The sequence below is a fragment of the Gymnoscopelus microlampas genome, assembly GCF_963454915.1.
Source record: "Gymnoscopelus microlampas genome assembly, chromosome: 7".
Taxonomy (NCBI): domain Eukaryota; kingdom Metazoa; phylum Chordata; class Actinopteri; order Myctophiformes; family Myctophidae; genus Gymnoscopelus; species Gymnoscopelus microlampas.
Genome location: NC_139944.1, coordinates 40,716,948 through 40,732,520, shown reverse-complemented (window position 1 = coordinate 40,732,520; position 15,573 = coordinate 40,716,948). Strand labels below are relative to the sequence as shown.

Below are 15,573 nucleotides of genomic sequence, written 5' to 3'. Positions count from 1 at the left end.
ACACACACACACACACACACACACACACACACACACATTCAACGTTAAAATGGATTTTACTTCCCGGTCATTGTGTTGGTCTTGGCTGCTCTGATTATGTGCTGAGATATATATTTGTTATTGTTGCTATAATTAGTTTTTCACACACGTCTGTGTACTCCTAGTATATGAGATGTAATAAATAAAACCCCATTGAATTCTGAATATTGAAGGTTTTTTGTCAGACCTCTGGCACGCTGAATGATAGTGTGACATGAAACAAATGCAAATACTTTCATTTTAAAATGATGATTTACTGTTAAATTATGTTAAGTGGGTTGTATTTCACAGTTACAACTACTGTGTTACAGCATTACAAAATGTTATAAGCTTCAAACAATAGCTTGAAGTTGAGGAAACTTTATTTTCAAAGGTATTGTGTAAGACTAGAGGAAGAAATTTAACTCACATTTTGGAGTGAAACTGTTTATATCACTTAATATCTTTGCTCTCTCCATATGAACCTCATGTTGTTACTTCCCTTTTTGTTGAGATTACTTTTGTTCAGTTCTAATACATTTTATTTATATAGTGGCAAATCACAAAGTTATGTAATGACCCTTTACATGTTATATTATTATAGAGAAGTATTGAACCACTTAAACTCTTATACTTTGTTGACCGGGGTCCTCAGATGTCTATACTTGGTCCCCTCCTTTTTTCCCTCTACATCAAATCTCTTTGTCGAAAATATCTACAATCTTAACACGTCACATTGTAGATCTGATATTTTCATTTAATTTGCCCATTTTTTCCGAATGTTTGCATGTTATGACATGCCCAGAATAGGGACGCGAGGGTTCATGTGGGTAATTTACAGAGACCCAACAATTCCCCGATGAGCGAGCCAAGCACTTGGTGACAGCAGCATGGAAAAACTCCCCTTTAATGGGAAGAAACCTTGAACCTGGCTGGGAGAGAGAGAGAGAGAGAGATGGAGAGAGACGGTCTACATTATCAAGCGAGTGCTTCTCTGTGTTTGCAGTGAGACAGTTGCCATGGCAAACTCAGTGGGGCTATGCTGGGAATGAGTTGCAGATATTCTTGTATTAGAAGAGATAATAGGTCGGCAGTGTGATTTTAGCAAATAGCACGCAGAGCTTCATTAAGAGAATTGTGGTTGCCTTGACATTAATCATTTTATTAAACATACACAGGGAGGGCAGAATTGGCAATTTTCTGCACACCTAGAGGCAATTTACTTTTATGGAACATGTACTGTAGAGTGTGCCTGGCGATAGTGTCACATTAACATTGTGCTGTTTCATATCATTCTGTTAACAATAACACGAAGCAGCTCCCTAGATTCACTTTCCTCTAAAGCTGGATTTTTGTTCTCCAGCACTTTGCCTGTCGAACAATCCCTATCATATTTAGGATAAGCTTAAACTTCCCTCTCTGTCTGTCTGTCTGTCTGTTTGTCTGTCTGTGTGTCTGTCTCTCTGTCTGTCTGTCTGTCTGTCTGTCTCTCTTTCTCTCTCTCTCTCTCTTTCTCTCTCTCACTCTTTCTCCATCTTTCTCTCCTCTGTTTCTATCACCCTGTTCAGTGACCCGTGTCCTTATATTTTTTACCCCCACATCTCATCCTCTCTACACCTAGTGTTTCTCACCTTGACCTCTGACCTCCGTCTCATCCCCTCATCCCTCTCCAGGGTGGTGAGGTCTGTTTTGGCCCCTGGCCCAGGCCCATTAGCCCTCAGCCTGGCAGCCTTGTGCTCATCACACACAGAGATCATTACACCCAGCCAATGACACCGGTCTAATGCATCATTAATGATTGATTAACGAGCTGATCTCAGCCCAAATGGGGGTATTTGTACGGAAGAGCACCCTGTAATGGCCCTGCAAGGCCTGCATCTGCTATTTTTCATTGTGTTTGTGTGTGTGCTCATGCGTGTGTGTGTGTGTGTGTGTGTGTGTGTGTGTGTGTGTGTGTGTGTGTGTGTGTGTGTGTGTGTGTGTGTGTGTGTGTGTGTGTGTGTGTGTGTGTGTGTGTGTGTGTGTGTGTGTGTGTGTTTGTGCGTGCGTGCGTGCGTGCGTGCGTGCGTGCGTGCGTGCGTGTGCGTGTGTGTGTGTGTTTATGAGTGAGAGAGACAGAGCAGATGAAAGACTACAGATACTACAGATAGGCCTGTCATCTCTCAAAGGTGCAGTGTGTATACAACACTAAAAAGACCTCTTAGTGCCCTCTATACTCTGGTAGTCTGTGCTCTAACGCTCGCGAGTTCATTCGTGTACGTCCCAGGACGTGGGACAAATACCAGTTTATTCTGATAGTGTGCAACTGACATGAGTAAAACTATAAATCTTTAGCTATATTAACCCATTAAATCCGGGCAAACGCATCTACAAATGTCTTCTAAATCCTAACAGTTTTTTGAAAAACCTTATGTTGTTATATCAGTGGTGCTCCAACGTATATGTACTTATACTTATATGTATTTGGCTGCGGACCCCCATCTCAAAATATTTTGTTCCAGGGACCTCCCCAGAAGCAAAGATTTGAGTTACAAATGTTCGCTTTAAAAATATATATATTCAAAGATTTTCACAGATTTTCACAATTAAAAAAAAATAGCAGATCTACAAGCTCATAGCACGGCACTCGGTGCCGCGCTATGAGCTTGTATATCTGCTATTTTTGAATAGCCAAAGAAATCTAAAAGTGAGACAGATGCGTTCCCGGATTGAATGGGTTATAACTGTAAAGCATTTTGCTATACAAATAAACTCGCCTTGCCTTGCCGTATATGCAGATGTTTCTGTCCTTTCTTACCTCCATCATGTACTATCTTCTTTAGCTGCATACACTACCGCATAGCCGTGTACATACTGCATTCTTAGATTTCTTACACTTTCAGAGCTATATTAAACATTGAGGATTTGACTGTTTACTGTGTGTTGTGTTTTCATCTCCCAGGTGAAGTGTGTGAGCCGCAGGCGTCTCTAGACGAGAGAGGAGGTTACTGCAGGGTTTAGAGAGATGGCAGGGTGGGGGCCGAGGGCCCCTCTCCCTCTCCCTCTCCTGCTGCTGTTTCTGGTCTCCGTCCTCCCTTTGGCCCAGGGCTCCGGCTATCTGTCTGGACATCGCCTCAGGTCTCGCCTGCAGAGGGACCGCCATATCCGCAATGTCCGTCCCAACATCATCCTCATTCTCACCGACGATCAAGATATAGAGCTAGGTGGGCCTCTCTTTTCACGCCGTCTACGTCTTTGTTTTTCCAATATCCATAATGATGATGATCCCTGGTATTGTTTTTGTAAAGCATGATCAAAGAAAAGTGTTGAACATTGAGATAGGTGGATAATTTTACCTCTGGAACAAGTCTTCTTACGCTGACCTACGATCAGCCCCTAGTGACACTGTCTGACACATATTACAGGTTATGTCTTGTATAGAATAGTGTTGATATTTGGTAGTCTTGGACATGTAAAGTTGTTATTACTGTCTATTATCGTGAATGTGCTGGTTGGTTGACGGCCTGATGCACAGCTTACGTCCACAATATTCAATTAAATTACTCATAAATTCATTGTAGACTAACCTATAAGAACCCGAACATGCAGCATAAAATGCAGAGGTGGATTGCTAATCAGCAAAGCACCTCAATTCCATTACAAAATGAATCTGGTCTTGGCATATTTTTGATCGGCAATGGCTATGGCATATTTTGGGTGCAGATTACTGAACTCTGTACTTTTAAGGGTATTGACCTGAAATTAATGACACCATGATGCACTAGGGCTGGGCCGCTCCCCTACAGTTAGTGTCGAAGTGCCCTTGAGCAAGACGCTGAACCCCTAATTGCTCCCGGTGAGCAGGTTGGTGCCTTCCTTGCATGGTTTCCTCCGCCATCGGTGTATGAATGTGTGTGTGAATGGGTTAATGGCACAATCAATGTAAAGCGCTTCGGATAGAAGCGCTATATAAATGCACCATTTACCATTTTACCATTTACTGGAGCTATATTCCAGTGCATCGTCATTCACTGGAGGAGTAATGGGTGGGGGAAGGGCTGCGGGTGAGGGGGCCCTGCTGTCTACACACGCACACACTGAAGCACACACACACACACGCAGACACTATTTTAATTTGATTGAAAACAGATCATGCAGTTGTCACCATTTCGATTCTCTGTGGAAAGAAATTTAAAAAAATTGTAGAAAAAGAAATCATGCTCACCTACCCAGGGCTGGGTCATCTGTGGGGTGCAGCAGTCAGGACACGAGGAAGCTGCGGGGGGTAACAGAGTTTATACGACGGAAGGTGCAACTGTTTGCATTTGTGGCACCCCCTATGGGCACAAGTGAAAGACGTTTTGGAAGTGCGCTCTATAGAGGCCCCTCAACATGAGATTCCAATTTGGTTATGATTGGATATGGTGTTTTTTATAAGAAATATGCCCCGGCCACACATTTTTGAAGGCAGTTACAGGCAAGCGGTAAACGGTTTGGCGTATGAAAACCCTGTCTGACGGTCATTGTAGCATGACTCACAAGAACATTTATGGCTAACTTGCTGTTTAAAAATGCACTTTTTGGCAACAGCGACATTTGTAGCATTTGTGGTGCCCCTATGGGTCAAAGTGAAATTGTATCTGACTGATACATCTTGATTACATGACTCCAGAGATAATATATTTTACACAATTGCGCTGTCTGTCATATACACAGACATTATCCACGTTAAGTTGCGACAGTGAGGCAGAAATGTGGACCTCATTCTCCTATCGAATTCTAATCAGAGGCTTACACCATGCTGATATAATACAACCGCAAAATCACATGCGTTAATATTTGGTATGTATGATGAGAATATAAATATAGATAAAATCCCAAAGAAACAGTTTGATAACTGACCGAATGATCTCCAGGTTTATTTGGAGAGATCTGAAACCCTAGGGTGTGTTTCAAAACTCTACAGTTACAAAATATGAGGGAGGCGTGTCTCTTCCTTGCCTGGAAGATTATTATAAAGCAGCACAATTAAGATACCTATTATCTAGTTTGCTGTTGTGATAGTGATAAAAATGGAAAGTGGAACTGGACGAATTGGATGTCCGCCTCCAAGCCATACTGGGTGATAAAACTTATACGATGCATTCAGAAACATTAAGTAATTGGATGAGGGTTCCTCTAAATATCTGGTTTAAAGAATATAAAGACCCAAAAAAATTGGAAAATATTATACAGTCTGCCACTTTTTATGTTAAACTTAAATGAGAAAAGGAGGCAGGCATGGTCCTAACAGGATGAATGGCTTAATATATGTAATGTACTATCCACCACTTCTAGCTCTGGCCTTTGGAGAGAGTTGTCATGGATGAACATGATTAGGTTCTTTATTACTCCAAGAAGAAAGTACTTACAGAATGGTACACCGGAATCTGGGAATTGCTGGAGAAAATGCAATAATACAATGGCTGATCCACTTTCACATATTCTGGGATTGTCCAGTAATCCAAACCTACTGTCTAGAGATTGTATCAGACATCAACTCAATAATGAGATCTGAGATTGAGTGTAATTTTAGCAATATTTACCTAGTAATATACCAACCAAATTTTGCACCCCGGATAAGTACCTTCTTCAAATATTACTGGTAGCCAGCAAGAAGGTAATAACCAGGACGTGGCTGGACAAAACCCTGCCAACAAGGAGGTAGTGGATAGCCATTGTACACGACAATACAAGATGGACCTTCTCTGTAAAGACTCTGTATGGATACATTTTATAAATACTGGTTGAAATGGATATTATACATGAAAATGGATATTCTGTGAATGATCTTTATTCGTGTGTATGTAGGTATATGTAGGTGAAATTGAGCTTTGTGTAGAGGTATATTACTTGGTTATTATTATTATTATTGCTATATTTGGAGGCACGTTCATCATGCTGTTGGTATTATGAGTGAATCTGTGGGATATCTGTTGGCAAACTGCCATGGACTTTGCCACCGTTGAGGAACGGACTGAGAACTTTGTAAATGACTGATGTTGTTCTATTTTGGGATCTCTCTCTATTGGACTGAATAGGCCGTAGCATAATAAGCATAATGAAAACATCTGAAATGTATTCATTTTATTGTAGTGTACTGCCCAAGGTGAGCTGTTTGTTCTAAAACAAAAATGATAAAACAAATGTAGTATAAAAGAACCCACTATATGCCCTGGCATAAATAATACTCTCTACACATGAAGATTGCCTTGAAATAATTTCTACTATCATTTACCGCTATACAAATTGCCTTGACTTGTTTAATTACTGTGTAATTTGCTTCATTATAATTCTCTTCTAAATCAAACTTCTGGTTACGCAGTGTAACAATCCGCTACAGTGCAGAATAGTAGAGAAAACAGCTGAGAGGCCGAAGAGTGCACAGTTGAAGTACCCCAAATAACAATTACTCCTACAAAACACTCAATACAGACACAACTCCGCAGATAGAAACAAATGAATCAGCAGGGGGAGTCAACAGACAATTACAATATCTACAGTTAGTTAATAACTTATTTTTCTAATCAAACTTCCCAAGATATGACTGGAAAGTATTGATTTTGCAACTACATTTCAATTAGCCTGGTAAACCCTCCCTCCGGAAATCTCATTTGTAATTTATTTCAGGAGTGAGTCTGGCATGATCGCCCATTCGGCAATTTGGCTGTGGGCTCGAGTTGGGCGGGAGTAATACCGTTGACTGACAACCCCTACAGCCAATCAGCAAGTGTTCCCTTTCAGCCAGTGCATTTTTACCACCTCCAGACTAATGTGACGCAACGGGACTTTTGAGACGGCCATGCCCAAAATAGGTTGCCTCATTCGGATACATGCGTGTCACTGCGCGCCCCTGCCGGTTCTCTGAATTTTTATTTTTAAATAGGCTCTGTCATGATTAATTGACCACATAAATGAAGTTAAACAACTACATTCTATCCAAACGATATCTTAAAAGTAAATTCCGTGCCTCAAAATAGAAGTTTGAGAGCGTATTGAAGTTTAAAAGAGAGTAGAAAACACTGCGGTCAAAAAAGATGGCTGCCGTTCGTTTTTGGTCGGCTGCACTCAGGCTGCACTCGGTTCCATTCGGGCTCACTCGAACTCGCCACCTGATTGGACAACTTTCGCTGTCAATCACAGAACGATGAGTGACGACGCTGATAGGCTGATATAGAAGTCTGAGAGCGTTTTGAAGTTTAAAAGAAAGTAGAAAACACTGCGGTCAAAAAAGATGGCTGCCGTTCGTTCTCGTTCATACTCCTTCCTGAAATCAAATGGAAATGAGATTTTCCGAAGGGAGGGGCTTTACCAGGCTACATGTTAATGGGGGCGGAGACGGAACGTAACAAAAAATGTTCAACTTAGTATGAAACAAATATAATATATGTTTTATATATTATATAATATAATTTAGGTCTAATAGCATTTGGTTACAATGGGGAGAATGCCTCCATAAAGGGGCACCCTTTGGCGGTGACGCACTTGCTGGTCTGGTGTATAGAGCGGCTGTCATTTGTTTCACTGGCTTAGTTTACACATATAGAAATCCCATTCATTTCTCCATAGACATTTCAGAAAATTAGGGGTTTTAAGCCTAGAACCAAGCCATCTATCTATAATTACAATATTCCAAGACATGGTGTGTGGTTAACCAATGCAATGGTAGATATTTGGCACTGTAAAATTAAGAATTTGATTAAATTGTGATCAGATATTATAGTTAAAAAAGATAGTAAAATGAGGGTCACATTTGGAGCCATTATCAGAAATATGCCTCGTATGCAAAAAATGCATACAAATAGGGTGGGATACATTGAATCAGTATTTGCAAATATGAACTTGGTGATTTCACCATTAGTCACTATGTGAATGCATGTTACAGATAACAAGCCAGAGGTTACTGTCATAGTTTGTCACTATAATGTGGTGGTGACATTTACTTACTGCATATACGACTGTACGACTATATGTCTCTCACTGTAAATGTCAAGAAGAATAGAGCCATAAAATGTGTAATATATACATACACTGTATATACGTACCGTATACATTATATATAAAACTCTTCAGCATTTCATTATAGCCGAAAATCTTATTCTAACATTCAAAATGTTCCAAAATAAACCTACAATCTCACACATCTCTCGTAACACATTACGAGAGATGAGATTTGTGCTGTATACGATCCGTCTCACAAACGGACTGCTGATACCTGTGTTATTTGTACCTCCAAGACAATGGACATGCCCCCACATACCCGTATGCCGTATGTGTGCCTCAAATAATTCTCCATGAAGCCAATTTTACTTACACTGCTCATTATTTGTAAAATGACTAATGAATCAAATAAATGTTTTCAGATGTAATTGACCCATTTTGACCACGAAATGACCGCGTAATGAAACACACCTACAACTAACAATTTTCTTGTGCAAGTCTACTTAGTATACAGTTTTTGTGAACTCGTTACATAAAAGTGTGATACCTTTGGGTAGTCGTTGCCGTGCTTCTCTCGGACTCCGTTGTTAATCGCTATTCATCATACAACAAAGTATTTAGGGCTTAAATGGTTAAGGAATATAGGTCTAAATACATGTCTTTGTCTATTCGCAGCTAAGGCCATAATATTGGTCATTAATATAGACCATTTTGCCATAAATTGCTTAATTCTTTGTTGTTGTATGATTCATAAAATTTCGTAAAATGGTTTTGCTGATTAATTTAGCCAATGTATAAGTCATCAATATTTGAATGTGGTCCTTTTAAGATATGTAACACCTCTGTAAGGTTGTAATCCTATGCTGAATAATGGAATTACTGCATTAGAATAAAGCATTCATATACGCATTTGTGAGACGAGAGGGATATGGGGGGGGGGGGGGTTTATGGACGATTGTGGAGATGAATGTGTACTGTCATGCTTGTGCATGCAACATGCTTCCATCTCCCGTGGTTATGGATATCCTGTCCATCCGTGTCCAACTGCTTCGGCACGTTAAAGGTCAACCTAATGCTGCCTCTCACTCCATTAACCCCTCTGGCCGGCTCAGAGTCATACTCCCCTGTGCCAGCTCTGCTGGCATGAAATGAGAGCGGCCTGTGGCATCCATTGTCTGGGTGCCAAACCCTGGCCATCTCCCTACCCGCTTAAGCCCTTCAACGGCGTATTGGGCTGGAGTGGCTGCATAATGGGCCATGGTGACACCCTTTGTCCTCCTGTGATCACTAGTGAGAAGACTCCCATTGAAAAGCAGGAATTTATGGTCAAGCATCTGTTTCCCCAAACAATCGCCATCAACACTGAAAGACCTTTAGTACACATGAATTCAAATGCGCTACACTTTGCTCAGAAGATTTATTCTTTCGATTTTGCCCCCGCCCCCCCTTTACGCTTTCGCTCTCGTCACCCCGCTTCTTTTCTTCTTACGCCTCACTTTCCTATCTCATGTTTCACCCTTCTGTTTTACCCCTACCCTTCTCGGTTTTTACTGTCTTTCTCGTCTTTTTTCTCTCCTCTTTTTTTTACCCTCCTACCCTCCTTTACTTCAATTTGTCTCGCTCACATCTCTTACTCCTCTTCCTCTCTGCACACGTCCCTTCGCTCTCTCTCTCGCCCTCCTGTCCCTTATTATATTATGCAACCTGCACATCTCTCTCACAGGCTCAATGCAGTCCATGAACAAGACACGGCGTATCATGGAGAAGGGGGGCACGCATTTCTCCAACGCCTTCTCCACCACACCCATGTGCTGCCCCTCACGCTCCTCCATCTTGACGGGGAAGTACGTGCACAACCACCACACCTTCACCAATAACGAGAACTGCTCGTCACCGTCGTGGCAAGCCCATCATGAGCCATACACGTTCGCCGTGCACCTCAACAACTCCGGCTACAGGACAGGTGAGTGTGGTGATGTCTTTCCTGCATGTCTTGATCACAGACCAAACGTCATGAGCAGATGCTCCATGGCCCCAAGCTTGCATGTAAATTAATTGCAAGATCTCACTAATTTCAACTGGTATGGTTGCTCTCATGCATGATTTAACGTTGAAGTGGCCCTGAAGGCCTGAAATAGATCTGAATAGTCTGTAGGGCCCCAAAAATTGACTCCAGGCATGTTTTTCAGTGGGTATATTAAAGACATCACCACTGTGACAGATGTCAGCACTGCCTTAAGCTACTTTTTCTCACTACCTAACGAGCCGAATATACATTTGTCACCACTTGCCACTGTATGTCTTTCTCAGCATTTTTTGGGAAGTATCTGAACGAGTACAACGGCTCCTATGTGCCCCCCGGGTGGAGAGAATGGGTGGCACTGGTTAAGAACTCCCGCTTCTACAACTACACCCTCTGCAGGAACGGAGTCCGAGAGAAGCACGGCAACGACTACCCAAAGGTCTCACACTTTTATGTAACGAGTTCACAAAAACTGTATACTAAGTAGACTTGCACAAGAAAATTGTTAGTTGTAGGTGTTTCATTACACGGTCATTTTGTGGTCAAAATGGGTCAATTACATCTGAAAACATTTATTTGATTCATTAGTCATTTTACAAATAATGAGCAGTGTAAGTAAAATTGGCTTCATGGGGAATTATTTGAGGCACACATACGCCATACGGGTATGTGGGGGCATGTCCATTGTCTTGGAGGTACAAATAACACAGGTATCAGCAGTCCGTTTGTGAGACGGATCGTATACAGCACAAAACTATGGTTACTTATTGTGGTGCAGGGACCTTCAATACCCGCCATCTTGTGAAAAATGTTAATGAGCCACGAATTGGAGCCAAATCAGAGAAGCAACTTTGTTTGCGCCTCCAACCAGTGGTGTGTTCTACCGTGTTACGCTGTATACGGCGTATTATACAGTGCAGATCTTTTTGGAAAAAAGCGCATACAGTCTAATAACCATTTCATCCATTGAATCGCGCATGTCGTGCAGGGAATAATTAGCGTATACCCTCCGAAAAAAAACTAGAACACACCACTGCCTCCAACCCACTCACGTGATGGCAATTCTCTTCCCCTATTAGCATGTAGGGTGTGACGTCACTGTAGCTAAAAGAATGAAAGTGATTTTTTTTCCTACTAAATTCATACGTCCTTGCTCCGTAGGACTATCTGACAGACGTCATCACCAACGACAGCATCAACTATTTCCGCATGTCGAAGAGGATGTACCCTCACCGACCTGTCATGATGGTCCTGAGCCACGCTGCCCCCCATGGTCCAGAGGACTCAGCACCCCAGTACAGCTCCGCCTTCTCCAATGCCTCACAGCATATGTAAGAGCCCCATTTTAAAACACTACGTTTGCACATTTTCAGATGATTGAACCATGCTGAACTCCCAATGGAACTGTGCAGCCCCGTGAGGGTTGAAAAAGAGATATCCTATCCTTATTGAAACTGGCTGGGGTAAATCAAGGATAAATTAATAATTGAAAAACAGTGTACTGTAAGTACTGCCTTGGCTAACTACTCACCCTCTGTAAATGATAATGAAGTGTGTTTGGAAGAAGCACTTGATTGGGTTTATCTGGGCTGAGGCTGACAAGTACTCAGGTAGGCAATATATACAGTAATTTTTTTTAGCACAGCCAGTACTGCCTCTTTTGCATGCACATGACTCATGTGCATTCATGCTCACTTTCATTTGACCCAAATGACACAAATTCCGTAATCTCACAGCTATCTTATCTTCCTCTGCCTGTACCGTGCTTCTGGCAGAATAACCGCCCTTCTCCCTCAACAGTGTACTGCTCTGGTTTATTTGCTCCTACGTTTTGCTCCCATTAGTTTTACCATAGTAATGAGATCTGGTAATTTGCATCACTTTGTCAGGCACGCTTAAATATATGCATGATTGATGCCAGCCATGTAAAGGTAATGAATACAAACGTACAAATGCACACGCACACACACACACACACACAAGCACGGGGCAGATTGCTCCAGCCTTTGTCTCATCCCTGATTCTGCATGCACCTGAATGCTGCTGGCTAATGGCAGCTCTCCTCCTATTGGCCTCCAGAGATAGACCCAAGAGGCCAGTAATGAGCCAGCATCCCTCCACCCCCAGCACTGACTAAACCAACCAGCATCATTAACCTACGCCATGCAGCCTTTATGCATAGAAAAGTCTAGAGAAGCTAGACTCCACTGTTTTTGCAGTAACTTTTAATTGCTTCTTTGGCTATAAATGACCTCCCCCTTGTTTGAATTTTTGAGACAGTTTTCTCGGGCAATTGCTCCCCCTCCCTTTTCCTCTCTCGCCCCCCATATCCATGACATGGTGATAAAAAGGCAGCCCTTCCAGAGATGAACTTTCTTCCCACCTCAGTACAGAGCAGACACGTCAGACACTATAGGGGGCTGGGTTTGCCTGTGAGACATTAGCATTTCTTAAAAGTCCAAAATCGATCCACTTTAAACGTTAAATATGTTTGCCTCTAAGATCTCATTAGATATTTAGCAGTGTTTATTTTGAAATAATTAAGGTTCCATATGGCCTGGAGTTAAATATTGATCAAACCGTCCTCGCTGCCTGCGCGCCGAGCATATTGATTGCATTTCTTTGCATTTTAGATGGTTTATATAACCTCCAGTTCTGTGTTACATAAACAGTTTTCTGTCTACTTAGGAAAGAGTAGCAGACATCTTCTGCAACCACTGGCTGAGGTTACTGTTGTGTGCATAACCACACACATTATTTACATTATGCACACTACATCCATACTCTGGTTCAAATCCAATCCCCAGTAGAACCAGTGAAAACAACTGCAATGCAAATGCATGGAGGGGGAGTGGGGGACAATGAAATACAATGAAATGAGCACCCAACTCCGCCACAGCGTTCTTTCATATGTAAATGACGGACATGAAATGCGTTCTCCTCTGTATCAGGGCTTGCAATTACACTCCAAAACTCCTGAGTGTAAAAATAGACCCTCACTCTGAGAGTGAAACTAACACTCAAGATTTTGCAGTGTATATATATTCACAGCCTTCCCGATATGTTCCTCTTTCAGAACTCCCAGCTACAACTATGCCCCGAACCCAGACAAGCATTGGATCCTGCGCTACACTGGAGCAATGAAGCCTGTCCACATGCAGTTCACTAATATGCTGCAGCGCAGGCGGATGCAGACTCTGTTGTCTGTGGATGACAGTGTGGAAAAGGTGGGTGGACAAGCCCTTAGAGATAGACGCATACATCCAGACTCTTAACGCTCTCGCACACACACACACACACACACACACACACACGCACATGCACACGCACACACACACGCACGCGCCCTGACTCTCCCAAGTCCTAAGAGATCTGTGCTCATTCCTCTGACTGTTACTGGCTACTGCTTAATGTATTCACTGACACACTTGCTAAATGTTTCACCCCTGTTCTATAAAACTTGCATGGGGGACTTCAATGATCAAACATGGTTTTCTACTTTTTCCACTCCTGTCAAAAAAGAAGAATCTCTGAGAACTGAGCTGCTCTTCTGTTTAGGTGTATAACATGTTGGTGGAGACGGGAGAACTTGACAACACGTACATCATCTACACCTCAGACCATGGCTACCACATCGGACAGTTTGGTTTGGTCAAGGGCAAATCAATGCCCTACGAGTTCGACATCCGCGTGCCCTTCTATGTACGGGGACCCAACGTGGAGACAGGGATCACGTAAGTGACTGCAGGTTCCTATTTGAAAATTAGATATCTCAAAATTATGGGATTTCAGTTATGTCGCTGGTGCTGTCATCAAGAGTATATTACAATCAGGGAGTGGTTAGGAGCTTAGAATATTGCTATGTGCATTTAGCTGATGCTCTTCTATAGAGCAACTTGGAACACGTTGGTAGGGATTGTGTCTTGCTCAAAGACACTTTGACAGGACACATGGCTGCCATAGGGATTGAAACTGGGACCTTTCTTGTTACCTGACATTCACTCTAGGCACTAATGCCAATCTGCCTATTCTTGCCTGAATGAATGGGATTAGACTGGAGTAGGCGCCGGCCTTCTCGGGAACAATGCAACAGACGAATGCATGCCCCACATGGTTATGCCGTACCCCATGTCAGAGTACTCATTGTACCCGTCTGTCTGTCTGTGTCCCTTTTATGCCCATATATGGAGATCTCTGTATCTATCTGTCCATGTCATTTTTATGCCCTTGTATGGAGATCTCTGTATGTCTCTGTACTTGTCCCTTTCATTCCCATATATGGAGATACCCATAATTGGGCATATCGGTTGGAATGGTGGTTCTGGACAACTGCCGATCCAACGTATTGGTTCTCCCTCAAGTGGTGGCCTATGGTGCTCCGTATCCAGTTCAGCATCATGCAATCATGCCTCTGTGTTATTCCTTGCCTCTGTATTTGGGCCCTCCTAGAATTTTGATGCTCCCAGTATCTCTCGACTAATCATGGGAGTTTTATGAACTTGAACTATGTGAGGGAGTCAGAGGGACTTGTTGGTAATGTACAAATACATACATTAGCCACACAATTATGAAAAGGATAATACGCAAGAAAGCCAACAGCTTATTTCTATTGCAGTCCTTGAACATGTATGTGTGAATTATGTAATGAGGAAGTGAAAGAATGAGTGTGTGTGTGCGCGCACGTGTGTGTGTGTGTGTGTGTGTGTGTGTGTGTGTGTGTGTGTGTGTGTGTGTGTGTGTGTGTGTGTGTGTGTGTGTGTGTGTGTGTGTGTGTGTGTGTGTGTGTGGTGTGTGTGGGGGGGGGGGGTGTGTGGGTGTGTGGGTGTGTGTGTGTGTGTGTGTGTGTGTGTGTGTGTGTGTGTGTGTGTGTGTGTGTGTGTGTGTGTGTGTGTGTGTGTGTGTACTCTTGCATGTGTGAGTGCATGCATATGTACTTGTGATAATTCCTTGGCTTGTACACACAGTCAATTACGGTGTGTTCATTTACACTCTCAGAGTTAAATGAACACTTGAGATTTTACTGTGTACAGTGTGTTCATGAGCAGCATATTCAGGGGTGCACATAACTGGTGCGCAGGTGCGCATGCGCACCCAAAATAAAAAATGCGCACCACATCAGGCGACGCGAGGCGCTTTTGCGCACCAACAGCTGGGACAGGAATTTCCAAGCTTTTATTTTTTAGCAAAACTAAAAAATAAAAGCCTGGAGATCGAGGCTAGGAATTTACTTCCTGAAGCCACACTCACACAATCACTCTAAAGCACCCGTCGGCCCCATGTACAGCCATTAGGCACAGGGGTAGAGATATGACTCGCGTCGCCTCGCATCGCCTCGCATTGCCTCGCTGCGTGCACGCAGCCAGCAGCGGCTGTTAGAGGCACTCGTCACCGATGATGAACGCACCGTAATGGTGCAAAATATGCCGTGAACGTCCCAATCTGGCGGATAAAATCAGCGCAGCAGCACAGGGCACCAACCATGGGGGCTTTATCTAACAGCGTGAGAAAAAAAACCGGCGAAAATCGGAATTTAGAAGCAGAGCGCAAAAACTGTCCGGTGGGCACCGTGCTGA

At 42.8% G+C, this 15,573-nt stretch overlaps 1 protein-coding gene across 6 annotated transcripts in view; it reads left to right on the top strand.

Annotated features, from left to right (window-relative positions):
- Positions 1-15,573, top strand: part of sulf2a (sulfatase 2a) — a gene marked incomplete at its 3' end in the record, with an annotated part of 54,480 nt that overhangs the window by 27,240 nt on the left and 11,667 nt on the right. For all 6 annotated transcript variants that reach the window (XM_084063068.1, XM_084063065.1, XM_084063069.1 and 3 more), the window contains 6 exons: positions 2,960-3,221; positions 9,701-9,940; positions 10,288-10,439; positions 11,162-11,331; positions 13,077-13,227; positions 13,559-13,734. In XM_084063068.1, the coding sequence (XP_083919194.1) occupies positions 3,023-3,221; positions 9,701-9,940; positions 10,288-10,439; positions 11,162-11,331; positions 13,077-13,227; positions 13,559-13,734 (1,088 nt within the window). In that variant the 5' untranslated portion in view covers positions 2,960-3,022. The remainder of the gene's footprint in view (positions 1-2,959; positions 3,222-9,700; positions 9,941-10,287; positions 10,440-11,161; positions 11,332-13,076; positions 13,228-13,558; positions 13,735-15,573) is intronic.